This window comes from Macrotis lagotis, chromosome 1 (assembly GCF_037893015.1).
Source record: "Macrotis lagotis isolate mMagLag1 chromosome 1, bilby.v1.9.chrom.fasta, whole genome shotgun sequence".
Lineage (NCBI taxonomy): Eukaryota > Metazoa > Chordata > Mammalia > Peramelemorphia > Peramelidae > Macrotis > Macrotis lagotis.
In genome coordinates this window covers 20,812,651-20,840,065 of record NC_133658.1, presented here as the reverse complement: position 1 = coordinate 20,840,065, position 27,415 = coordinate 20,812,651, and the positions used below count along the sequence as shown (strand labels likewise).

At 38.3% G+C, this 27,415-nt stretch overlaps 1 protein-coding gene across 1 annotated transcript; it reads left to right on the top strand.

Moving 5' to 3' along the window:
• The first annotated feature begins 13 nt into the window (after positions 1–13).
• On the top strand, positions 14–24,920 carry LOC141494388 (C-type lectin domain family 4 member K-like). The gene is made up of 6 exons (XM_074195533.1): positions 14–116; positions 6,219–6,305; positions 9,900–9,974; positions 10,413–10,492; positions 17,918–18,033; positions 19,077–24,920. The coding sequence occupies exons 1-6, from the start codon at positions 53–55 to the stop codon at positions 19,231–19,233; spliced, it is 579 nt and encodes a 192-aa protein (XP_074051634.1). The 5' UTR covers positions 14–52; the 3' UTR covers positions 19,234–24,920.
• Positions 24,921–27,415: the final 2,495 nt, after the last annotated feature.

Here is a 27,415-nt window from a genome sequence, read left to right as displayed (position 1 = left end):
CATAGGATGAGAAGGGATCCCACTGGTCAGACTAATCTTGAGGAGAAGCAGGATGGAGAGATGGAAAAACGCTGAAAATGTGACCCAGAACCATGAATCACAGCAGGATGAAAAGGGTAAGGTGTTGGGATGTCCCTGAGATGGGTGAAGAATCAGGGCAATCGTGCCAGGGCTGACGACTCTTAGAGCTCATTAAGTTCAACCCACCCATTTTAAAGATGAATAAATTCAGAAAGGTTAACCAGCTCTGTGAGACCAGGATCACACAACTCCTAAGTGATAGGGGGTGGTTTTCCAGTTCTAGCAGATGCTTCACAAGGCTCAGTCATCCATGGATTAACTCTCTTGTGGTGAGTGAAGGATATTTGAGGAGCCAGAAGTGCAGGGTAGATGCGAGTTTAGAGAAACACGTCTAAATTTTGGTACTTTCTCTATGTTCATCCCACTTTACCCTAGGTGCACCCTGGGGCTTGGGCCAGGGACCTGAGGCAAAAGAAAGATAAGCTCTAGCCTGTAGCTTGAAGCAGCACAGTCTGAGAGAGGAGGCAACATAGACAGAACCAATGGCCTGGGAAGTATCAAGGTGCAATGGAAAGAGTCTTGAGCTGAGAGCAAGGACACCTGGCTTCTCCTTGTGTGACCCTAAGTCAGTCACTTATCTTCAGGGAGTGGCTAATAGGACTCTAAGGTCCCTTTTTTCACTATAATAGCCAATGGTTCTGTGACTAGAAGACTTCTGGGGTCTCTTCTAGATGAAGCATGAACAAGGTAATTTTTGACTCTTGTGAGACCACAGAATAATATGGATAACACTGTTTTAAGGTTTGCAGTGTTATCTCATTTGATCCTCACAATAATTCTGGGAGGGAGGTACTATTATTATTTCCATTTTATAGAAGAGGAATTTGGAGCAGACAGCTGATAAGTGATTTATCTAAGATCACACAGTTAGTAAGTTTCTATGTTGGATTTGAATTCAGATCTTTCTGCCTCTGAGTCCAGGGCTATGCCCCATTCCATCCAGCCATTTTTGATCACATCTGGAGTTTTGTGCTCACTCTTTGACTTTGAAGATTAGGAAAGACATGGATAAATTGGAGAGTGCTCAGAAGAGGGGAATCAGACTAAAGAAGTGCCTTGAGTTTATACATAGGAGAATCACTTAAAGAAACTGAGTATGTTAAAGAGAAAGCTTGGCGAGAGGAGGGGGATGACCATGATTTAAAAACAGTTTGAAAGGAAGCCACATGGAGGACGTATCAGCTTGTTCTTTTCATTCCCCCAAAACAGGAGCAATGCTAGCTCTCTGTCTGTTACACCCTGCTACTCTCTAGGGTGGGTAGAAGAAGGGATGGGAAATCTCATTAACTCTATGACCATAACTAGGGAGGAGTCCCACTAGAGCTGAGACCCAACTCTTTTGGGGGAGTTGATTGTGCTCTTCAATAGGAGTCCCTGTATAAGAGAGAAAGCAAGGAGAGTGGCAGGAGAATCAAAACATGGAGGCTAAAAGCTCTGGTGTGAATCGGATTGAGACTGGGCTGACTTCAATGCTTGTCATCTGTGTCACTCAAGACAAGTCACAACCTCCCTGAACTTATGTGCTCTACCCCTGAACAAGGAAACCTGTCCTCTTCACACCTAGGAGTTGCATTCAACAGCCTGGGTCTCCTCTTCTCCTCTACCATAAACATTTGCTGCCTTCTCCTTCTTGCTCTTATCATTCCTGTCATTTCTCTTTCAGTAACCAGTCTCTCTGAGTTTAATTCCAGTTCCCCCGTTTCTTCCTCCATCTTTTGAAATTTGTTAACTCTCTATAGTCTGGCTCCTGACCTCATCATTCCACTAAGACTTCTCTCCAAAGTGATTTTTTAGTTGCCAAATCTAATGACCTCTGAAACCTCTTACATTATTGATGGTCCTCTTTTCTTTGATAAACTCTAGGTTGTTTTGATTCTACACTACCCTGGTTATCTTCTGGTCAGTCTTGTTTGCAAGATCTCCTTCTAGGTCAGGTCCAGTCACTAGAGTTTTGTCTGAACTTTCTTCTCCATTTATGCCATTTTACTTGATGATCTCATCAATTTTCATGAATGCAGATATTATTTCTAGCTGATAGTTTTCATATTTATTTATTGAATTCTAACCTCTCTGCTGACCTTCATTCTTGACTTCCAATTGATATGTCAACCACCTGGATGACATCTTAAACTCAATTATGTTCACCACAGAACTCAGTATCTTTTTCCTTAAATCCTCCTCCCTCCTCCCTTCCACCATCCTTTCAGTTTCTCAGACTTTTGACCTAAGAGTCATCCTGAAGTCCTCTGTATCTCTCACCCTCTATGTCCAAATTGTAGATTTCCCCTCTGCAAACATATCTTGAATATACTTCCATCTTTCCTCTAAAACTGCCCCCTCCCCAATGCAGGTTTTCATCACCTTACATCTGAATTATTACAATTCAGATACTGCCTCCAGTGTCGCCCCACTTCTGTTCATCTTCCATCCAGCCATCAAAGTGATCTAACTAAGGCACAGGTCCACCATGTCATCCCTCCACCCTTCTCCATTCAATCATTTCCAGAGGATTTCCATAAGGGAGAATATATGTTCTTATCTATACTGACATATATTAGACCTGTTATTTTTTATCCAGTCATATATCAAGTATAATTCTCAAGCTAGCGAGGTCCAGTGATATTTAGTTCACATTTTCCTCCTTGCTTTAGAATCTCTTGTTCATCCTGTTAATTACTATGCATTTATGTTTAGGCCACATACAATCATTGAGTTTTTTTGCTGCCCTTCTTTTGGGGAGATTATTTGCTGCAAATTACTGATATTTCTTTTGTCATTCTTCTTGTACAAGAATCTCTGTTATCAGGTTTGTTAGGTTTATGTGGGAAGCTTTCTTCCTTCCAATCTCTTTTTCATTTTAAATCTCTCTTCATCATTTAGCAAATAGGTTTTCATAGTCCTTGTTAAGTGTGCTCCATCTCTAACTAAGTATTTTTAAGTATATATATATATATATTTTCAGCTATAGATGAGAAAGCCAAATACTCTCCTCAGATCATCATTTTGGCCAACTGCCAAGCTTTGGTTCATGTTTCAAATTTGTCTTTCTTTTCTGAATCTCCTAATCTCTATTTGTAGAGGTGAAAATTTAAACTGTGCTCGAACTTTATAATCCTCAGCAGTCCTTTCTCTTTTCCTTCTGGTTGGATCATTCATTTTATCCCACGTGAAACTCTCTAAGAAGTTAATTTAATTGTGAGATTTGATGTCTCCAAAAGGCACTTGTCCTGGGAAAGGAAACTTCTCTGATGTTTATTTGAAATTAAAAAAATAGCTAGCTTAAAACTACTTAGTACCACATAATTACCCTTATCCATCTCTTTCCCTCTGATTATTATTATTGGATGCCTAATCATTTATGATTCCTCATCACAATGAACACAAGCAATGACTCCCTCCAAAGAAGATCCAGCTTTCCATCTTTGTTGAAAGAATCTTACACTCATCATTTAGTCCCCAAAGTCCTTGGCTCTTTCTGCTTTCCTTCCTTCATTGATTCATATTCCTTCAACCTCCAACCTCAAGATGGAAGGAAAAATTCCCCTCTGCCTCCTCCCTTCCTTTTTCTTGGTTTCCTCCCTGTTAATCTGGAAAGTAGAGATGTGTTCCTCTAGTCCTTTCACTTCCACTTTTGCGATGGACACAATATAAATTTGTGGCTGTACCAGCATGGTGCCAGTAGAAATGAAAGTATAGGACAATCTTTGTAAGTCACAAAAACCTTTCATATGTGGGTGAAGCCCTGGTAATTAATGAGCAAAGTGATCATATATCTCATCTGTTTGCTACATGAGTGCTCCATCCTGGAAGACTCTTGGTCAAAGCTAATTGTTTCAAAGGTAGATACCTTGCCTTTATTTATTTATTCATTTATTCATCTATCTATCTATCTATCTATCTATCTATCTATCTATCTATCTATCTATCTATTTGTTTATTTTTGCAAGGCAATGGGGTTAAGTGGCTTGCCCAAAGCCACACAGCTAGGTCATTATTAAATGTCTGAGGCCGAATTTGAACTCAGTAACTCCAGACTCCAAGGCCAGTGCTCTATCCACTGTACCACCTAGCCACCCCAACACCTTGTCTTTATGACCATGTAATCTGCTCAGACTTTAATTGACTATTAGGACATTTTTATCATGACCTAATGCAGAAAGAAGCAAAGGGAAGGAAACCAATAAATGAACACCCATGTATTTAATTAAATCTATCTATTCTTTTCTTTTTGAAGTTGTTCTCCAGATTTTCTCCTGTGCTTCCTTGACCATTAGTATCTCCAGCATCATGGTGGAGTCAGCAGATGATTGAAATACAAGTCATAGGATAATATACCCCATCATAGAAGCAAAAAATAATAAAAAATAGAAATCAAATTATTTAATTACAGTGATCATCATTTTTCTGTCTTCTTCCATAAAGTTTTTTACTCCTAATGGGATGGGAATGGAGGGGAGGGAATGAGGACTAGTTTATTCAGCAGATGCAAACATAGAAGGAAGGAGGAAAGGAAGGAAAGGATGAGGAAGAGAGGTAAAAGAGAGGAAGGGAGAAAGAAAGGAAGGAAGGAAAGAAGGGAGAGAAGAGGGAGGAAGAAAGTGAGAGAGAAGGGTGGGAGGGGAAAAGTAGAAGAAAGAAAGGGAGGGAGGAAGAGGAAGAAGAGAGGGAAGGAAAGAGAGAAGGAAGGAGGGAGAATGGAAAAAAAGAAAGAAGAAAGGAAGAGAAAGAGGGAAGAAGTGGGGAAGGAGAGAAAATGGAGACAAGGAGGGGGACAGGGAAGGAGGGAAGGAAACCAGTATTTATTAAGGATTTATTGACAGACATTGTACCAGGTTCCTTTCAAATATTAAGTCATTTGAGTCTCTCAACAGCCCTGTGAGGCTGGTACTTTATTATTCCCATTTTACAGATGAGATTGTGAAAAACAGATTCAGAGCTTCTGTCTTACTCTGCCTTCTTGCTTCACTTCTCTTATTCCCTTGAGTTTCTAGGTCGACCAACCATTTCACAAGGGCCAGTCAATCACTATTTGTCATTTTCTTGGCAGATGGATAGACTGGCCAAAGTAGAGACCCAGATGAACCTCTCTGAACTGTGTTCAAATCTGGACACTAAATCCAATTCAGTGACGTTTCATTAGATGACTGATAGATAGATAGATGTCTTATGATCCTGTGAGGCACAGTGATCTATATTTCCATTTTTTCCCTTTACTAGATTCCTGGGTACAGGAGTGATGACTTCTCTAAACTTTGGCTCTTCCCTGGTGACTGACACAGTGAATATAAGATACAAGATACCTCTTAATAGTAGTATTTATTGGGTGAATAAATGATTGCATGGATGGTCCTTGGGAGCAGAGAACACAAAAGAAGAAGATATGATAAGGTTCCTGTGTCCTCATAGAGTTCACTGTCTAGAAAAGGGAAAAGATAGAACAATAGGCTACCATAATGCCCCATGATCCAGGATAAGTACATTCCAGAGATGAGAGTCAAAGTGGTATGTGGATTCTGAAGGAGAGATGGATCTCACCCACTGGACCAAATGGAAAAGACCAGGGTTTCTGGAGGAGAGTTTTTGAAATAGTAGGACACAAAGATCAGGAAGACCTGAACAACTTCAGATACTTACTAATTCATTGACTCTTAATTTTTCTCTGCCTCAGTTCCCCATCTTTAAATGAGGAAAATAACAGCAACCTCACAGAGTTGTTCTAAACATTAAATGACATAATATTTGTAAAATGCTTGATGCAGTCCTGGCAAACAGTAGGCACTATATAAATGCTTGTTCCCATCCTTTTCTCTTTAACCTGATTCTATTGATTGAATCTCATGATACATTGGAAAGAGTAGTGGATTTGTGTTCCATCTTCTGAAGCATCTTGGAAGCACAGCAGATAAAATGTGAGGTTTGAAGTCAAGAAGACCTGAGTTTGCGCTGCCTTGCACTTACTAGCTGTGTGCCGTTCAACTTTTCTGGGTCTCAGATTCTTTATCTGTAAAATGGTACTTTAGACAAGATGACTTGATTGCTGGATTTATGTTCATTTACTCCTGGACTGAGGGTACTGTCAGTGACTAACAGAGAGGGCTTGCTAACTAAAGGCTCTTTATTCTCTTCTCCCTGTTCAGTCTATGGAATCCTCAAGATCATCGACGTTGTCCTGGCTCTCGTGGCTCTCATCCTGGCTGTGGCTCTGACAGTTACTACTCTTCTGTGTGAGTTCTGCATTCAAAGGGCTCCAGGATGCACATTGCTTTCTCTGATCAGGTGGAGATAAATACCAGTGCAATTCCTGAGAGGAAGAAGGGTCCAGAATCTTTAGACTAACTTCTTTAATGGGTTTTGGAGTAGAAGGGTTGGGACAGTGTGTGTGTGTGTGGGGGGGAGAGGGCAGGTCCCCTTATTTATTTTCTCTGGAAAGGGAAGGACTCAAAGCAAAGGGGATTCTAAAGAATCAGTCAAAAGTGAGACTGATGACTTTGTACAATCCTCTCTCACTTAAGTCTAATTTACTTTATGTCATGGTAATGAAGTTTGGGTTGAACAGGGGTGAAGAATTCAGAGACTCAGTGACCCAGAGACATCACTCAGAGATATACATTTATTATACTTCTCCAAGTGGGCTGAGTTCAAGAAAGAGCTAGCAACTTGGGAGGGAATAGGTAGAAACTGTTCAAGACAAAGCAAGCAAGGGTTTGGGAAGAGTTTAGGGAGGAACTAGGGGGGCACTAGTTAATACCTTCTATGCAAGTATGGTTTAGGGAACCAAATCCGAAACAACCTAGGACAGTTGCCTCATCACTTGGACAATCTTGATATCTCAATATTTTTTGTGTACCTCAGTCTCCCTTCCAGGACCAGATGGTCCTGTTCCCTATCTGGGGCAGGATAGCATTGACAAGGTATATGAGAATGTTTACAGGATACAGGATACAGGGTTCGTGATGTTTAGGAAAGATTCTGACCAGGTATAGGATAGTATCAACCCAAGGATGGTGGGATACAACAAAGCAAGCTTTCTCAGACACGGTACAAAACACATCATTCCTTTACAACGCAAAATGGACTTTTTGTAGGCAGAAAGTCAGTATAGAAAAATGCAAGTTATCTATTTGCTCTCCACCAAGCATTTCCTCTTCATCAATGGCAGCACATCCCTGATGCTATGGTCCTTTCTAAGAATGAAGGGCATACAACAATCTCTGTGATTAATAGTAGGATCTGCCATACTGGGGACTCAGTCCACCAGTTGAAGAGACTTCCTTCCTTCCATCCTCCCTTCCTCACTCTCTCCCTTCCTTCTTTCCTTCCTCCCTCTTTCCCTTCCTCCTTCCCTTCCTTCCTGTCATAGTCTTCTTCAAGAATAAAGATAAACTACAATAGCTATTTTGTCCTTGGCTCTGTACCATGGGAGGGTGGGACACAAACACACAGAAAGGAATCAGACCCTGCCCTCAGGGAGTTGGCAGTTTATCAGGAGAAATAACACCTATACATGAGAATATAAAAAATATACAAAAGAAGACAAATTGTGGGGGATGCTAGCAGCTGGGAGTGGACTGTGGGAATCAGGAATGAATTCAAAAGGTTAAGAGGAAGGGGCTTTAGGGTTGAGCTTGGAAGGTAGCTGCAGATCCTAAGGAGGGGAGGGGTGATCAGCATATGCAGATAGGAGATAGAGATAGAATATCCCATGTGTGAAGACTGGCAAGAAGAACAGTTTAGCTGAGTAATAGCTGAGATCTGGTCACTAGTCCAGAAAGGATGTGGTATCAGTGACCCTGAACAACACAGGTGTGTACCATGGAGAATTTCACAGAGAACTCGACTTGGGTCTTGCCTCTGAGACCTAGCTGTGTAATGTTAGGCCCTAAAGATCTAAAACCAAGCCAATTATTCATTTTATTACCTGTGAGAGGGGGCTAGTATTGTCATAGAGCACAAATAAAATAATGTCACAGAAACCATCGAATATTAACAGTGAACCTGAGGGTCAAGGAGATCATTAAAGGTTTGTTCCCAACCTATACCTTATGATCTGATTATCTGGGCAGCCAGGCAGCCCAAGGAATAGAATGCTGGGCTTTGGGTCAGGAAGACCTGTGTTCAAATCCTCCCTTAGACATTTATTAACTGTGTGAGCCTGAGCAAATCACATAACTGCTTTTAACTTCAGTTTCCCCAACTGTAAAATGAGAATAATGATAGCATAAAGCTCCCTGGGTTATGGTGAGGATCAAATAAGATGACATATGTAAAGAGTAAACCCTAATGGGCTCATTAATGCTAGCTATTATCATTATGATGTCTATACCTTTCATTTGACAAATTAGAAAATTGAGGCTCTTGAGAGGCTGAGTGGGTTTCCAAGGTCACACAGAAGGAAAGTGGCATTATCAGAGTCACTAGCAGTCCATTCAAGAAGACCTGAGTTCCCATCTAATTTCAGATGCATTTTGGTTATATGACCCAGGCAAGTCACTTAACCTCTGCTGCCTAAGTTTTCTCCTCTGTAAAACGGGGATGATATTAGAACCTATTTGCCAGGATTGTTCTGAAGATCAAATGAGATGACAACTGTAAAGTGCTTATCACAGTAAGTACTATATCCACATGAGCTCTTGTGGCTGTTGTTTCCATTCTGACCCACTCTGACATACACAAGTCATTATATACAAGTGGTATTGTTATGACTCATAGGTTATTTTCCTATTCATTCATTCATTCATATGTTTGTTTGTTTATTTACATATTTACTTGCTTGTTTGTTTGTTTATTTATTTTTGGTCTGGAGATTCCCAGGAGGAAAGAAAATCAGTAATGATTCTCACACTTGAGATGGAGATGACCTTTCTTGGGCCAATTAAAATGATGGTTAAATGACTTCACCATGGTCACAAAGCTTCTATGCATCAGAGATGGAATTGGTCTCCCCATCTATTAAGTCCTTTGTATAGACCACAGAGAAGGGTGTCCATTGATCATCAAGCTTTCTGGGTATGCTTTTGGCAAAGCTCCAGAGGCTACACCCATGCTCCATGTGGACATTTCTCCAAACAAAGGGCCATGTCTTGTAAAATCTCATCTACTCCATTGGGAATTGATCAATGATGTTCTTAGTTTTTAAAATATGCTCACTCTGGGGCAGCTAGGTGGCACAGTGGGTAGAACATTGGTCCTGAAGTCAGAAGGACATGAATTCAAATCCAGTTTTTGACAGTTCCTAGCTGTGTGACCCTTAGCAAGTCACTTTACCCTAATTGTCTCCAAAGTGTGTGTGTTTGTGTGTGTGTGTATGTGTATTTATTCCTCACCTCCACAGTTGCCTGAAACTCAGATTGAATACCATCTCTGATAAAAGGACCGTTCCCCAGAAATTTCTTTGTATTTTTCTTTATAATTTTTGTATTTAGTTGTGGCTATAGATCAATAGCAAGATGTCCTCTAGTTCACTACCTCACTTCCCAGATAGGAAAATTGCAGTGCCAGACTGGTTACATGATTTTCATGCCTATGTATGAGACACTGTGGCAGATATCTGAGCTACAAAGACAAAAATGAAAAAGTCCCTTAGCTCCAAGTGCTTCCGGCCTACAGAACAATAAAAAAATATGTAGACAAAGTAAGTGATGGGCTATAATGGAGAAAGTGCAGCATCTGGAGTTGGGGAACCTGTATTTGAATCACAGCTCTATATAATTTTTATCCAAGGTCACCTGGCAGAGCAGGGGTCTAATTAGGTGTTACTGAATGAGTCCTCTGCCAAATTAACCCCTGGGGCTTCTCTCTTTATCCCCATGACCCTATAGTTCAAGATCTTCAGGGGCAAAGGGATCAGCTGGAGAAGATCCAAGCCTCCAATGAAGACCTGAGAGCAAAAAACAGTAAGTCCAGTCCTCCATACTTCCTTTTGAGTTGACCCCTGGCCCCAGCCCAGCCCCTCCATCAATTCAGTATCACATGGGAAGGTATGTAAGATGCAGGCAACTGACTCCTACTTTACAGGCTTCATTGTCCCTCATCTTGGCTACTTCAGAAAGAGAGAGAAAAAAGTCCTTCTTTCCCATGCCACCAAGTTTCTTCCTTGCCTGAAATACCAGGCTCCTAAGGAGTTTCTGATCAGACAGCAATAGGAAGACTTTGCTTCATACTGACCAAGCTTTGGTCACTGCCCCATTCTTAGGTGTCTAGCATAGATCTAGAACTCTGTTCACTTTCTCTCCTTATTCCTGATCCTCTTTCTTCTCAAGAAAAACTCAGAGATGAAGTACCAGAGGCTTGGGTGCTCCACAATGGAAGCCTCTACTACTTTTCTTGTGCAGACGAGTCCTGGGAAGATGCTGAGTCATTCTGTACATCACTTGGCTCCCACCTGACCTCAGTGACCTCAGTACAAGAACAGGTTAGTATTATTCTTGGGGACCTTAGAGGCCAGAGGTAGAAAGGTCAGTAAGATGGGTACATGGGCATGTCATCTCCACTCTCTTGGTCTGGCCTTACTGAGAGAGAGCCTCCCATTTAGATGATGAAAATGATTATATTGAATATACAGGGAGACAAAAAATCCAGGACTACAGAGGTGATATGATACTGCTGGTCTTTATCCAATGGAGTATTGGGTTTGGTTCTGAATTTAGGCATCTCAATTTTGAATCTCAATTTAGGAAGGGCATTAGCAAACTGGAGAGTATCTGGGTTGAAGAATGATTCTGAGTTCAAGCAGACTCAACTGAAGGAAGTGAGAATGTTTAACCTGGAGGAGAGAAGACTTAGTGGGACATGATAACTGACCACAAGAATTTGACTAATTTCACTTGATCCCCAAGGGCAGAATCAGAAGTAATGGCTAGTTTTATAAAAAAGGTACATTTAGTCCAGATACAGGTGAAACTCTCTATCATCTATGATAGTTATCACACATGGGAATGGGCTGCCTCGGGAGGAAGATCTCCCTTGTGGCATGTAAAGCCAAGACTGCCAGGTAGGCATTTTCAGGGATACATTGGATTCCATTGTTCCTGAAGTTTCATTTGAACACTGAGATGTTATGACTTCAGAAGTTACTTAGTCTAATTGACTCAGTTTGTAGATGTGGAAAATAAGGTACAAAGAAATTTAGTGACTTACCCAAGGGTGTTGGCTGTATCTGACTTCTTTGGAGAATTCTTGAGGTACTAAAGTTAACTGCTTCTGGACAAAGCCCTCCAGAATACATGTGTCTCTGACACATCTCTGGTAGTACTTTGCAGCTTGTTTGCCTATGTTGGGTTAAACTAGGCTGGATGAACTCTTTGCTATTGTCTACATTCTTTTGGTGACTTTTTTGTGTGTAATCCCAGAGGTGAGGAGGTCTCTTACATTTTTAATCATTATTCAGTCAAATGAGAATTTCAGGTTTTTTCCTTGAGTCAATACACGGTACCTAGTCATTCTTCTTGCCTTCTTTTTTTTTAAGAAAGATTTTATTTATTTTGAATTTTACAATTTTTCCCCTAATCTTGCTTCCCTCCCCCCCCACAGAAGGCAGTCTGTTAGTCTTTACATTGTTTCCATGGTATACATTGATCTCAGTTGAATGTGATGAGAGAGAAATCACATCCTTAAGGGAAAAAAAATAAAGTATAAGAGATAGCAAAATTACATAATAAGATAATTTTTTAAAAATTAAAGGTAATAGTCTTTGGTCTTTGTTCAAACTCCACAGTTCTTTCTCTGGATACAGATGGCATTCTCCATTGCAGATATCCCAAAACTGTCCTTTATTGTTGCACTGATGGAATGAGCAAGTCCATTAATGTTGATCATCACCCCCATGTTGCTGTTAGGGTATACAGTGTTTTTCTGGTTCTGCTCATCTCACTCAGCATCAGGTCATGTAAATCCTTCCATGCTTCTCTGAATTCCCATTTCTCCTGGTTTCTAATAGAACAATAGTGTTCCATGGCACACATATGCCACAGTTTGTTAAGTAATTCCCCAACTGAAGGACATTCACTTGATTTCCAATTCTTTGCCACCACAAAGAGGGGTGCTATGAATATTTTTGTCCAAGTGATGTTTTTACCCTTGTTTATAATCTCTTCAGGGTACAGACCCAGTAGTGGTATTACTGGATCAAAGAGTATGCACATTTTTGGTGCCCTTTGGGTGTAATTCCAAATTTCTCTCCAGAAAGATTGGGTGAGTTCACAGCTCCACCAACAATGTATTAGTGTCCCAGATTTCCCACATCCCTTCCAACATCAATCATTGTCCTTTAGGGTCACAATGGCCAGTCAGAGATGCTTTAATTTGCATTTCTCTAATAAGTAGTGATTTGGAGCAATTTTTCATTTGACTATGGATCACTTTGATTTCCTCATTTGTAAATTGCCTTTGCAAATCCTTTGACCATTTGTCAACTGAGGAATGGCTTATTTTGTTTTGAAAATTTGACTCAGTTCTCTGTATATTTTAGAAATGAGTCCTTTGTCAGAAATACTAGTTGTAAAAATTGTTTCCCAATTTACTACGTTTCTTTTGATCTTGGTTACAGTGGCTTTTGTCTGTGCAAAAGCTTTAAATTACTCCTTCATCTTCTAGTTTGCTTATAATATTGTTTTTTTTATGTCTAAATCCTGTAACCATTTGGATCTTATCTTGGTGTAAGGTGTGAGGTGTTGGTCTAATCTAAGTTTCTTCCATACTAACTTCCAATTTTCCCAACAGTTTTTTATCAAGGAGAGAGTTTTTATCCTAATAGCTGGACTCTTTGTGTTTATCAAACAGAACAGCAGATTACTATAATCATTTCCTGCTATTGGACCTAGTCTATTCTACTAGTCTATTACTCTATTTCTTAGTCAATACCAAACAGTTTTGATGACTGATGCTTTATAATATAATTTTAGATCAGGTAGGGCTAAGCCACTTTCTTTTGCACCTTTTTTCATTAAATCCCTGGAAATTCTTGACTTTTTATTTCTCCATATGAATTTACTTACAACCCTTTCTAACTCATTAACATAATTTTTTGGAATTTTGATTGGTAGGTCACTAAGCAGGTAGTTTAGCTTTGGTAGAATTGTCATTTTTATTATATTATCTCGACCTATCCATGAGCAGTTGATGTTTGCATATTTATTTAAATCTGATTTAATTTGTGTGAGAAGTGTTTTGTAATTGTTTTCAAAAAGTTTCTGAGTCTGCCTTGGCAGATAGACTCCCAGGTATTTTATATTGTCTGAGGTTATTTTGAATCGGATTTCTCTTTCTGGCTCTTTCTGCTGTAATTTGCTAGTCATATATAGAAATGATGAGGATTTATGAGGGTTTATTTTATATCTTGCGACTTTGCTAAAGTTGCCAATTATTTGCAGTAGTTTTTTTTTTAGGATTTTGCAAGGCAAATGGGGTTAAGTGGCTTGCCCAAGCTAGGTAATTGTTAAGTGTCTGAGTCCAGATTTGAACCCAGATACTCCTGACTCCAAGGCTGGTGCTTTATCCACTGTGCCACCTAGCTGCCCCTGTAGTAGTTTTTTAGATGATATTTTGGAATTCTTTAGGTATACCATCATGTCATCTGCAAAGAGTGAGAGTTTTGTTTCTTCCTTCCCAATTCTAATGCCATCAATTTCTTTTTCTTCTCTAATTTCTGAAGCTAACATTTCTAATATGATATTGAATAGTAGTGGTGATAATGAGGACCCTTGTTTCACCCCTGATCTTATTGGGAATGCCTCTAGCCTCTCCCCATTGACTATAATGCTTGTTGATGGTTTTAGATAGATACTGCTTATTATTCTAAGGAACAATCCATTTATTCCTACACTTCTTCTTGCTTTCAAGAAGTTGTCTCAGTGAGAACTCTTAATGCGTTCCTCTCCCTCTAAACTTTCTTTTTTAAGTATCAACAAAACATAACAAAATCATTCCCAGGACCTCTGTCTTATCTTACTTCCTATACAACCCTTAATAACATTCCATTTCAGGGGAGTATAAGTTTCTTTTACTCATATTAGTACATAAATATTTCATCCATATGTTGCTTTGGTTGTTTAGTCATGTCTGATTCTTCATGACCTCATGTACTTGTCCATGGGCTTTTCTTGGCAAAGATACCACAGTGATTTGATATCTTCTTCTCCACTTTGTCCCCATTACAGATGAGGAATTGAGGCAAATAGGGATCTGCCCAGGATCACAGAGCTAGTGTCTGAGGGCAGATTTGAACTCAAATCTTCCTGACTCTAAGCATTGTGCCATATAACTGATCTCTTTATCTATATAATTCCTTTCAATTGCTCAAATTTATTCATTGTTTTTCATATTTATATTGTCTCCTGGGTTTACATTTCAAAGTTTCTACTCAACTATGGACTTTTTAATCAGGAATGCTTGTGAGTACTGTATTTCACTAAGGATTCACTTTCCATTATTCTCTCTCTAGAGGGACAGAGCAAATGTTCCAAAAAACCTTCAAGGAAAGTCATAGTAATTACCTATAAGTGAAAGTCATTAAATCTTCTAAGACCTCAGTTTCCATATCTATAAAATGAATTCATTAGTATTATCCCTATGGGACAATATTCTTGTCTCTGGATAAAATCTTCTTGGGTGTAAGTCTGTTTTTCTCTCTTGTAAGGTCATAGTCCAAATTCTTCTCTTTTTTTTAAAAGTGGTAGCTGTCAAATCTTGAATGTTACTGATTGGTTTAGCATTGTTTGAACTTTTGGTTATTAAGTTTCTGTAAGTTTTAATTTTGGGATTTCTTTAAGAAAGTGATCCTTGTATTCTTTCTTCTTTAACTTTGCCTTTGGATTTTAATAAGCCTGAGTAGCTTGATGAATGATTTATTAAAATATGGTATTCAGGCTCTTTTTTGATCAGGAATTTTAGTAATACCATGAAGATTTTATTTTTCTCCTAGAATTGTTTCCCAAGACAGTCATTTTCCTTGAGATGTTTTACATATTCTATTTTTTCCTGCTTTTGTCCTTTTTTAAATATTTCTAGATGTCATAGGAAGTAATTGATTTTTGTTTGATCCATTCTACTATTCAAAAAAGTCTGCTCCTTGGGTAAGGCTCTGCACTTCATAAATCAGCAGTTAATTCTGCTCCAAAGTCTTTCTCTTAGAGCTCTCATTTATTTTCTATTTCTTTCCTCTAAAGTTGCTATTTGATTTATATGATCATTTTTAGCTCTTCCTTCACTTCATCCAACCATTCTAATTAACCTTGTGGTCAAGTTGTGTTTTGCTTTGAGGCTTTGCTTTTAGAGATGGTGAAATTATTCTCTTCTTCTGGGTTTATTACTTGAAAGTTCCTATTTTTATAACTGTTATTTATCATCAATATCTTGAAAAAATGCCCCCAAACTCTTTCTTCCATTTTTATTCCTGGATTGGAACTTTGTGTTAGATTTAGATATTGAGCACTTCCGGAGGGAATGTTGGGGTTTTTTTTGGTTTTTTTTGCTCCTGATCTGTAGTCTCTGAAGAAGGGATACTATGATTTTCTCTCAGTATTATATGCTGTGTTCTTCAAGAATCTCAGAGTTACATACTTTCCACATGCCCTAAATGCTCTAATTTAAGGAATATTCTTATTGCTATCCTCCCAGTCTGACTTTTGCAAGCTCCAGAATCCAGGTTAGATTTGGATGACACCACTGTAGCCTTTAGCCCAGAGGAATCTTTAGTACATAGATGATGATTCCAGCCCAAACTGGCTAGCTGGAAGTCTTGGTTGCTTCACAGAAACTGAATAGAAACCATAAACTGGTTAGTTGGTTCTTGTCCAAGGTCTAGGTAATCATTAAGGGTCTGAGGTCATATTTGAACTCAGGTCCTCCTGACTCCAAGGCTGGTGCTCCATTCACTGTGCCACCTAGCTGCCCCCTTGTCCTTCATTCTTGAAGAAGCTCAAAGAGACGAGTTATAGTATATCAGACCCTGACTGATTAGACCAATACAAACTCAGAATGTTCCACCATAGATAAGTCCAAATTGTCCATGTGAGTACCTAGGGCATATTCCCTAAACTTGGGCATCTCATGGTTCCTTTGAGTTACTTCAATTCTGCTTGTTCACAGGAGTACAACACCCTCTCTGATGAGGGTCTAGCAAGCCAGGTGGTCCTGTGCCAATGCCTCCCATGCTGTACAATAAATTCCAGAGTTCTTAAGAAAGATCTTCAGAGTGTCCTTGTACAGCCTTTTCTGAACTATTATGAGCACTTGTACTGTGAGTTTTCCATAAAAGTCTTTTTGGCAAGCATACATTGGGCATTCAAATAATGCGGACAGCCCTTCAGACTTGCATTCTCTGTGGAAACATTTGAATGCTTGGCAGTTTGAGAAAGGATTTCAGGTGTCTGGTGATCTTCACCAGGTGACCTTCAGATTCTTCCTAAGACACTTCAAATGGAAGTGATGCAGTTTCCTGAAATGGCACTGGTAGACTGGCCAGGTTTCACAGGCATAGAGCAATGAGGTCAGCCCAACAGCTCTGTAAACCTTCAGTTCAGTAGTCAGTTTAATACCTCTTCTCTCCCACACTTTCTTTTGGAGCCTCCTAAACACTAACCTAGCTTTGGCAATGCACATGTCAACCTGTATCAATGTGTACCTCCCTGGTAAGTATACTGCCAAGGTAAGTGAACTTATCCATTTATTCAAAACTTCTCCATTTTCTGTAACCAATGGTTCCACTATGTTTTCTTTGTGTAAACTATAAATGTAACTACACACAAACAGTAATTTGTGGAAAATAGGAATTATGACTTTAAAGAAAGAAAGAACTAGGTTCAAATTCTGCTTCTGAAAAACTCTGAACAAGTCACTTAACCTATTAGTACCCTCAGAAAAATCTCTAAGCATAGAAATTACAGAGAATGTGCCAATCTGCTTTTGTGGAAGGAGTTTTCACCCTGGAAAACAAATAAATAAATCCATCCATCTAGCATACATACATATATGATACACATATCTATAGACCTTTTTTTACAAATTATGATGTTGGAGAGTATTAGAGGATTACCTGATATACTCAAAAATGAAATTACTTGATTCAAGGTGACAAGACCAGTATAAACACAAACGTGCACACATATGCATGCACACATTCATATATGCACATGGAAATCTTCCTGACTCTGAGATCAGCTCTTTTATTTACTACTCAATAACTATATATACAAAATGCTTATACAAGAAATAACAAAATAGCTTTCTGGTGCTTTTGGAGAAAAATTAACTTCTAAGAGACCAAGAAAAATTTCATGTGTAAAATACCCTGGGAGTTGATCTTTGAAAGAAACAAAGGATTTGGGGGCAGCTAGGTGGTGCTGTGGATAGAACACTGGTCCTGGAGTCAGGAGGACTTCAGTTCAAATCCAGACTCAGACATTTAATAATTACCTAGCTGTGTGACCTTGGGCAAGTCACTTAACCACATTGCCTTGCAAAAAAAAAACTAAAAAAAAAGAAAACGAAAGAAACAAAGGATTGATAGAGGTGAGAAGGAAGTACGCATTAGACATGAGAAATAACTGTGCAAAGAGAGATGGAAATTCCATGAAGAAGGGGAATGCAGAAGAAGAGGAAGGTCAGCTTCACAGAGTTGTGGAGTGGTCATAGATTGCAAGGTTGGGAAAGGACTTTTAATGCCAAATAGATGACACTGTGTTGGATCTGAGAGGCCACAGGGACAACCACTGAATTTTAATGATCAGACTTGGGCTTTAGAAATCCTTGCCTACACCAATGGAATACTTATAGTATGTATACACCACAGTGGACAGCTATAGACATGAGTCCTTCAAAGCTCCCTCTTCTCACTCCACAGGAATTTATTTATAAAAAAACTGACGGGAGCAACTATTGGATTGGATTGAATACCCTAAAGAGCTCATCCTGGAGCTGGATTGATGGGACCCCTTTTAATAAGGCAAAGAGTGATGAGTAAGCCCAACCTGCCCATGCCCTTCTTTTTTCCCAAATGTCCCCTTTCTCCAGGGAAAACTGAGGAGGGTTAAAAAAAACAGGGTGCATCCTCTCTTTGTGCATCTCTTCCCTCTGTAAGTATATATCCTGTGCATATATATGCATGTGCATGGATGTGGCAATACGATGTGTAGGTATGTGGATAGTGTGCATTTACATGTGATGTTTTATGCACATAGCATGTATGCATGATATACACACATGTCATGGTGTATGCATGTGGATATAGGTAGCATGTGATGTGTAAATGTGTGTCTGATGTGTGGCATGTGTATGTGTGATACATTTCTGCATGTGCTTATGAAATATGCATGTGTATGTAGTGTGTGTATGTGGTATAGTTTGTGCGTATGTATATAGTGTGTTCGTACATGTCTATTTGTGGTACATGCATGTGCTGTGTGTGCATGTATGTTTATTCATAAGATGCTCATAGGTAAGGAGAAAGCATAGGCCTCAGCTAAGGAGGGGAGATACTTCAGTCTGAGGTTTGGGGAAAACATGGTGTTATCTGGGCACTCTCTAGAAGAGTCATAGGTTAAATGTTCCCAGAGCAGAGATTCTTAACCTGGGCTCTATGAACTTGTTCCATATATATATATGTGTATATATATATATATATATATATATATATATATATATATATATATATATATTAGGCATTTTATTTCAATATATTTGGTTCCCCAAGTATTTTATTTTATGTATTTACAAATATTATTCTGAATACTCCATAGTTTTATTAGACAGCAAAAAAAAGCAATGTTTTTGAATCCTACTGTCTCCCTGGCTTCCCAGACCTTGGCATCATTAAGAGTTTTTTAGTATGTCAAATTGCAGCACTGCCTAGGTCAGACTTCTCCACACCAGACTCCAGGGTCAGACACAAACACAAAGAAGGGAGTTTCCTATTAACATTTAGAGTTCAATTGGAAATGGAAGGATCCATTTATCTCAAAGATCCTCTCTTTCTCTCTCTCTCTCTCTCTCTCTCTCTCCAGTTTTTGGTCACCAGGTGAGCCAAACAACAAAGGGAATAATGAAAATTGTGTTCACTTTGCAAAGAACAAACTCCAATCATGGAATGATAATGACTGTTCCTTACCTTTCCTGTTTATTTGTAAATGGAACTGCAAGTCATCTGCATTTTGTCCTTGATGGTGAAGTCAGTCCTTGACCTCTGCTAACTTCCACAAGTGAAGAAATGGATACAAGTGGCAAATAGTCTTCCATCTTCTATCTATACCTACTCTATGGGTTCCATTTTTTAATCACTTAAAGCTGAGTTCTCTGGACCTGATCAGCTGGACCAAGAGATGTTCCCAATCCATCAGGCAACCACAGACCTCCTTTTCATACCATCCATGATAGAGTGTTGACCTGGCTATGTGATCTACATTCATATCTCCATGGGATCCCTTCACCTATACATATGTGAATAGGCATATATGTGTGTATGTAAATATGCATGTATAAATCTATCTATCTATCTATCTGTCTGTCTGTCTGACTGTCTATCCATTCATCCATCCATAATCCTTCCTTCTATCTATACATCTCTCTATTCTATTCTATTTTTCTATTCTCTATTCAATTCCATTATCCATCCATCTATATATCTATTCTATCCTTCTGTCCATCCGTTCATCCATCTGTCCATCTGTCTGTCTATCTGTCTAATCTCTATCTTCTTGGTCTTTGCAGGCTTCTCATCTCTATCTCTTGAGCTAGAAATAAGATTTGGGGAGAGGGTCTAACATGGAAATCATAAAATGTCTTTGTCCCTTAGGTTGATGACTACTTATAGAAATTACATGGTACCAGCTCAGGTCCCCCCTAAAATACATAACTCTCATGGTCAGTCTCTCTCCTTTTCAATCAAGCATTGATTAAGTTTCTCCCCTCTGGCCAGACATTGTGCTTATCACTGTGGATGAAAAAAATCGAAAGGAAATAGGCCTGTCACATGCTGATAGGAGAGGCAGCAAAATATGTCAAAAGACATTCTGCATATTCCTAAAATGAAGAATATAATTATATACCAAGTAATTAAGTATGAGGTGGTTTGAGAGGAAGGGTTTCAGCAGATTGAGGCGGGGGATCAGAATGCTTCAGCTTAAAGATGATTATTGAACTCATGGGAGCTGATGAGATCTATGAGGATTTAAGAAACTAGTGGAAATAACATTGGGGAGGCAGGAGAGAGCACTCAAAAAAAAGTAGTGTCATAAGCTAAACAACTCCAACAGACCTGTTATGAGAACCAGGGTTTGAGTCAGCTTCACTGATTGACTCAGTGATGTCATTTGTGGAGTTACTTGGCTTCTCTGCCATATTTTAACATTTCTAGGAACTCTACCCAGTGATATCTTTAGGCAAAAGACTTCATGAGAGCAACTGACAAAGTATTTGGGAATCTGGACAGAGTTTGTTTTATAGGAAGCAGTATCAAATGGTGGATAAAGTGCTAAAAGACCTAGGTTGGAGACTCTCCCCAGAAACTCGCCAATTGTGGGACCCTGAGCAAATCTTGTCTCAGTCTCAATTTCATCTGTAAAATGGAAATAATCAAACCTATAGCAGGACTTGCCACCTGTCTAGCTCTTTGTATGTTTTTTCAAAATGGTGCAAATTTGTGGTTTTCTCCAGAGAGACTAAGTGATTTGAAATGTCTGACTCCAGGCTCCTTTATTTCCCTCTTACTCACAATGCAGAGCCCACTGGCAGCCTCCTCATCTGTGTTAGAAGAGACAATGGGGCAACCCAGTGAATTTATATGAGATTCATCTGTGATGACCTATGTTCACCAAACATAGATCCCATGATTCTGTGTCTTTATATTATTTTAGGGACCATTAGGATACAACTTAGCACAGTTTATTCTTTCATGTATGATTTCTGGTAATATTAAGACAGAGTTCTATTTGAAATCAGTGATCTGTGTAGCATTTACAAACTAGAGAACAGTCAGTCCTTTCTTAAGCAAAGGGCTCATTTTTAATTTCATAAGTATATTAAAATAAAAAAATAAGTGAAATGACTTGATGAGGGAAGGTAGGAATCAGAAAGGATTCAGAATAGTTACTGAAACAACCATGACAGAGATTGTATTATCATAGACTTAGTGCTGCAAGAGACCTCTGGGGTTGTCCAATCCAAAGATCTCATTTAAGGAATGGAGAATCAGTGAAACTAAGTGACTTTGTCCAAAGGCAGTTTTGACATTATTGGAGGTAGTTATTGCAGACAACTGTTACAGTGAAAGTCTTCATGAAATTAGATAATTTTGCTTTTGAGTACACTCAGGAACCAAAGACAAACTTTAAACCAGTAAATAGAAGTGAGGGAACACAACAGGAGAATGACTAAAGCAGCCTCTGTTGAAAGCTCAAGTCAAATGCTTTACCCAATATGTGTTGGTCAAGGGGTGAACATTTGAGTATCATACTTGGCTTATCCCTTGTGAAGTAGATATACTATGTATTATTATCTAAACTTTTTTCATATGGGGAAACTGAGGCCTAGAGATAGAAAATGATATCACAGAACACAGAATTTGAAAGTAAGAAGGGACATAGATGACCTTTCTAATTCAACTCATATATGAAAAATCTTTCCTAGACCATTCTCCAGGACACAACCTCTAACCTGGAATTATAACCTACAACTATTTTATCATTTATTTCAAATCCATGAATTCTTTTTATGATATGCAGACCTGGGAGTCAGAAGACTTAAACACTGGTCTCAGCTGGGCTGACAACTCTCCAGGTAGTTTTGGCCAAGTAATTTCTTCTCTCCAGACATTAGTTTCTCCCTTTCCTTATTTTTTTTAAATTTTCTTTTGAGTTTTAAAAATAAATCCTTTGCTGATACTAGTCATGGTATTGAAGCTTTGTTTAGAAAGAACTAACTGCTCTCTAGTTTTTAAAATGAGTGTCAGGCTAGGGAATCTCAAAGTTCACTTATAGCCCAGACACTGTGTGAACCCATCTTACACAGACACAAGTTTATGGTGCCTGGGCCAAAGAATCTCTGACCAACACCTTGATTCACAGAGAATCATGGACTCTAAAAGCCAGAAGAAACCTTAGCCTGTATCTGGTCCAGTCCAGACACCAAAGATATTCCATTCTAATCCACTAGAGAGGTGGTTGGCAACCTCTGCTAGAAGACCTCTAAGGGAAAGGGAATCTGGCCTCTCCATTGTTGGATAGCTCAAATTCTTAGGAAAATTTTCTAGAATAAAATCAAGATTTATCTCTTTTCCAAATTTAGTTCTTATCTCTGGAGTCAACCAAATGTCTGATATCTCCTCCCATCGACAGTCCCTGAATTTTGTCTTCTTCAGGCTGAATATACCCAGCTCCTTGGATTAATATTTCCAATTTAAGGTCCTTTGTCATTCTGGTAGCCCTTCTCTGGATGTTCTACAACTTAAAGCATTATGCCCAGAAACGAATAAAATGCCCCAGATGCAGTGCATTGTGGCCTGATCAAAATACAAAAGACTACTGCCTCCTAACTCTGGAAGCTATACGTTCATAATGTGACCCAGGATTACATGCTCTTTTTTAGAATGTTATAAAGAAAAGAAGGAAGAGAAGAAAAGGAGGGGAGAGAGAGAAAGAAGTTAGGAAGGAAGAGAGGGTTGAAAGGAGGGAATGAGAGAGTTGGGAGACAAGGAAGGAAGGAAGGAATACAAGAAAGAAAAAAGAAAGGAGGGAAAGAAGGAAGGAAGGAAGGAAAGAAAGAAAGAAGAAATGAAGGATGAAAAGAAGGAAGGAAGGAGGGAAAGAAGGAAGGAAGGAAGGACAAAAGGAAGGGAGGAAGGAGGGAGGGAGGGAAGGAAGGAAAGAAAGAAGAAAGGAAGGATGAAAGGAAGGGAGGAAGGAAGGAAAAAATGAGAGGGAGAGATGATGGGAAGAGAAGGAAGGATTTAGTAAGTGTTTACTAAACAATGTGCTAAGTATTTTACACATATTATTTGATTTTATCCTTACAACAATCCTGAGAGGTAAGTGATATTATTATTCTCATTTTATATATGGATAAACTGAAGCATCCAGAAGTGAAGTGACTGCCCAGAAAGTGTCTGAAGTTGGATTTGAATTTAAGTCTGCATGACTCCAGATGCAGTCCTCTATTTGCCGCACAACCTAGTTTCCAGCCACACAGCTGACTCACTAAAATCCAAATTATCTTTTTCAGAACTGCTGTCTAATTCCCATCTTGTACTTGTAATACTATTTTTTGTCTCATTTTAATAGTCTTACAAGACTTTATATTTATTTCTACTGAATTTTCTTATTTAATTCAAATATTCTCATGTGCCAAGCTCCTTTTGGGTTCCGACACTATGACTCATTGTTTTAACTATCCCTTCCAGTTTTGAGCGATCTACAAATTTCATGAGCATGATGCCTATACTGATCCAAGTCACTGTTGCAAATATTAAACAATATAGGAGTAAGGACAGCTCCCTGTGTAATTCCACTGAAGATCTGCTCCATTGGTCCTGAACTTTCCAAATCTGTTCTTGGAGAATAGTTAAACAATTGATTTGGAATCCATCTTATTGTTTTAATATTATATTCCTATTTTGCAAGGACAGGCCTAATGGAACTTACAGGATCTTAGAAGCAGATTTGCAGACCTTAGTCTTTCTTAAATCCTCCAAGAGCATATTGGAGTAAGGACTCACATGGTTGAAATCAGATTCTAGAAGTTATGTGGTGCAATGCACAGATTACAGGATTTCCCAAGTATGAACCCTCCCTTGCCATGGTCACCAGCTTTGTGGTTTTGGATAAGCCCTTTGACTTCCCTGAACCTCCTTTTAAATTTCAGCTTATTTAAAAAATATTGTTTACATATTTTAACACGTAGATTGTTTTCATTTCCAAATGTTCTTCCTCCCTCTAGCCTTTCTCCCATCCATTGAGAAGGTGAACAATCTGATCAATTGTATATGTGAAATTATGCAAAACATATTTCCATGTTAGCCATGTCACAAAGTGAGCAAGGAAAATAAAGTGGAAAAAATTATACTTCAATTTGCACTCAGAGTTAATCAGTTTTCCTCATTTTTCATCATGAATCCTTTAGAACTGTGATAGGTCATTGTCTTTTTAGAGTAATGAAGTCTTTCAGAGTTGATCATCATCGCAATATTGTGGCTATCATGTACCACGATCTGGTTCTGCTCACTTTACTCTATAACAGTTTAGATAAGACTCCCCATTTTTTCTGAACATATCCTACTCAGCATTTCTTAAAGTACCATAGTAATCCATCACAAAATGTTTACTGCAATTTGTTCAGCCATTCTCCAGTTAATGGGTATTCCCTCGGTTTGCAATTCTTTTTTTTTTTTTAGTTTTTTTTTTGCAAGGCAATGGGGTTAAGTGGCTTGCCCAAGGCCACACAGCTAGGTCATTATTAAGTGTCTGAGTCTGGATTTGAACTCAGGTTCTCCTGACTCCAGGGCTGGTGCTCTATCGACTGCATCACCTAGCCACCCCTTGTTTGCAATTCTTACCCATCACAAAAAGAACTGATTTAAATACTTTTATACTTATCCTTTTCTTTTGAGTCTTTGGGTTGAAAAAAGAGTAGTGTTATTGTTGAATCAGAGTGTATAGCCAAATTTTGTAGTCTTTTGGGCATAGCTCCAAATTGTTCTTCAGAATGATTGGACTAGTTCACAACTTTACCAACATTGAATTACTGTAGCATTTCCCCCCACATCTCCTCTAGCATCTGTCATTTTCCAATTGTGTCATGTTAGTCCATCAGCATTTTTAAATTTGTATTTCTCTCACCAATAGTGATTTAGAGTATTTTTTCACATGACTAAAGATTTCTCTTCTGAAAACTGCTTGTTCCCATGACCATTTATCAATTGGGAAATGATTCTTTTTTTAAAAAATAAATTTTAATAAATTTTAAAATAAATTCCTTATTTTATTGAGAAATGATCAGAAAAAATTGCCAAAAAAAGATATTGCTTCATTGTCTATGGTACTTTTAGCAAAATATAGTTTCTCTGATTATCTCTTTTTATTTTGGATTTTTTTGCTCCTGCTTCACCTGAGATCATAAATATGATTAGATTCTGCTCCATCCATTTATTTTGTATATAGTTTTCTGATTTATGTCTGTGTGTTGTAAAGAACATGCTATTGGATTTGGGTTTTTAATTGATTCTGCTATCCGCATCTATTTTCCTTGTGTGTGTGTGAGTCCATCCCATTCATAGTTAAGATTATTTAGCAGTGTATCTACATCCATTCTACTTTCTTCTATTTCTCCTTCTCTCTTCTCTGCTTCTCTAGAGTCTTGTGTTGGAATGGTAAATTTTTTGTTCAGCTCTAGTCTATTTTTTAAAATCAAGAATGCTTGAAAAGCTTTTATTTCATTAAAAATCCATTTTCCCTTGTAAGATTTTACTCAATTTTTCTGGTTGGCTTATTCCTGGCTGTAATTTTAACTCTTTTGTCTCCTGGAATATCATATTCTAACATGAAAGATGTTAAATATTTTGTGAGCCTGACTGTGGCTCCACTATTTTTGAATTGTTTCTTTCTGGATTTTTGCAATGTTTTTTCTTTGACTCGGAAAGCCTGGAATTTGTCTATAGTATTCCTGAGAGTTTTTGTTCCAGGATCTTTTGAAAGAGATGATCAATGGATTCTTTAGTTTCTAGTTTGACTTCTGAATCTAAGAGATCAAGGTCGTTTTCCTTTATAATTTTCTTAAAATATGATATCTAGACTCCCTTTTTTTACTTTATCATTGAACCCTCTTTGTGACTTATAGCTGGGAAATTTATGACTTGCTCAGGGATTCTGCATGTGGGATTAAGGTTCCTGTTGTCTATCTCTCATAAATCAAGCTCAAAGGTCAGTGGAAAAAGGGAAACTTTTATTTTGAAATAAGAATTATTTTAATTGAAATTTTATTTTTCCAATTTCATGCAATGGTAGTTTTTCAACATTCATCCATTTGCAAATTTATGAGTTCCACATTTTCTTCCTTCCCTTCCCTCCCCCCTCCCCATAGAGGCCAAGAGTCTGGTAAAAGTTGTATGTGTACATTTGCATTTAACATATTTCCATCTTAGTCATATTGTGAAAGAAGATTTAGAACTAAGGGGAAAGGAAAAAAAAACATGAGAAAGAAAGGAAAAACATAACAGAAATTTTTAAAAAGTGAACATAGTTTGCTTTATTGTGCATTCAGATTCCATAGTTTTTTCTGGATGTGAATGGCATTGTACATAGTAGGTCTCTCAGAATTGTCCTTGATCACTGAACAGCTGAGAACTGCAGCCATCATAGTTGATCCAACAATACAATGTTGCTGTTATTGTGAACAATGTTCTTTTGGTTCTGCTCACTTCACTTCATCAGTTCATGCAAGTCATTCCATGGTTCTTTGATGTTTGATCACTCATGATTTCTTCTATTTATTTATTTGCTTATTTACTAATTTGTTTGTCTAGGTTTTCGCAAGGCAAATGGGGTTAAGTGGCTTGCCCAAGGCCACACAGCTCGGTAATTATTAAGTGTCTGAGGTCAGATTTGAACTCAGGTACTCCTGACTCCAGGATTCTTTAGTTTCTAGTTTGACTTCTGAATCTAAGAGATCAAGGTCGTTTTCCTTTATAATTTTCTTAAAATATGATATCTAGACTCCCTTTTTTTACTTTATCATTGAACCCTCTTTGTGACTTATAGCTGGGAAATTTATGACTTGCTCAGGGATTCTGCATGTGGGATTAAGGTTCCTGTTGTCTATCTCTCATAAATCAAGCTCAAAGGTCAGTGGAAAAAGGGAAACTTTTATTTTGAAATAAGAATTATTTTAATTGAAATTTTATTTTTCCAATTTCATGCAATGGTAGTTTTTCAACATTCATCCATTTGCAAATTTATGAGTTCCACATTTTCTTCCTTCCCTTCCCTCCCCCCTCCCCATAGAGGCCAAGAGTCTGGTAAAAGTTGTATGTGTACATTTGCATTTAACATATTTCCATCTTAGTCATATTGTGAAAGAAGATTTAGAACTAAGGGGAAAGGAAAAAAAAACATGAGAAAGAAAGGAAAAACATAACAGAAATTTTTAAAAAGTGAACATAGTTTGCTTTATTGTGCATTCAGATTCCATAGTTTTTTCTGGATGTGAATGGCATTGTACATAGTAGGTCTCTCAGAATTGTCCTTGATCACTGAACAGCTGAGAACTGCAGCCATCATAGTTGATCCAACAATACAATGTTGCTGTTATTGTGAACAATGTTCTTTTGGTTCTGCTCACTTCACTTCATCAGTTCATG

Bases quoted from the DNA above. Each gene is read 5' to 3' on its own strand.
- LOC141494388 (XM_074195533.1), top strand. From the start codon at position 53: ATGGAGAGATGGAAAAACGCTGAAAATGTGACCCAGAACCATGAATCA. The intron at 117-6,218 runs GTAAGGTGTTGG...CTCCCTGTTCAG, and splicing joins ATCACAGCAGGATGAAAAGG to TCTATGGAATCCTCAAGATC. The intron at 9,975-10,412 runs GTAAGTCCAGTC...TTTCTTGTGCAG, and splicing joins AGACCTGAGAGCAAAAAACA to ACGAGTCCTGGGAAGATGCT.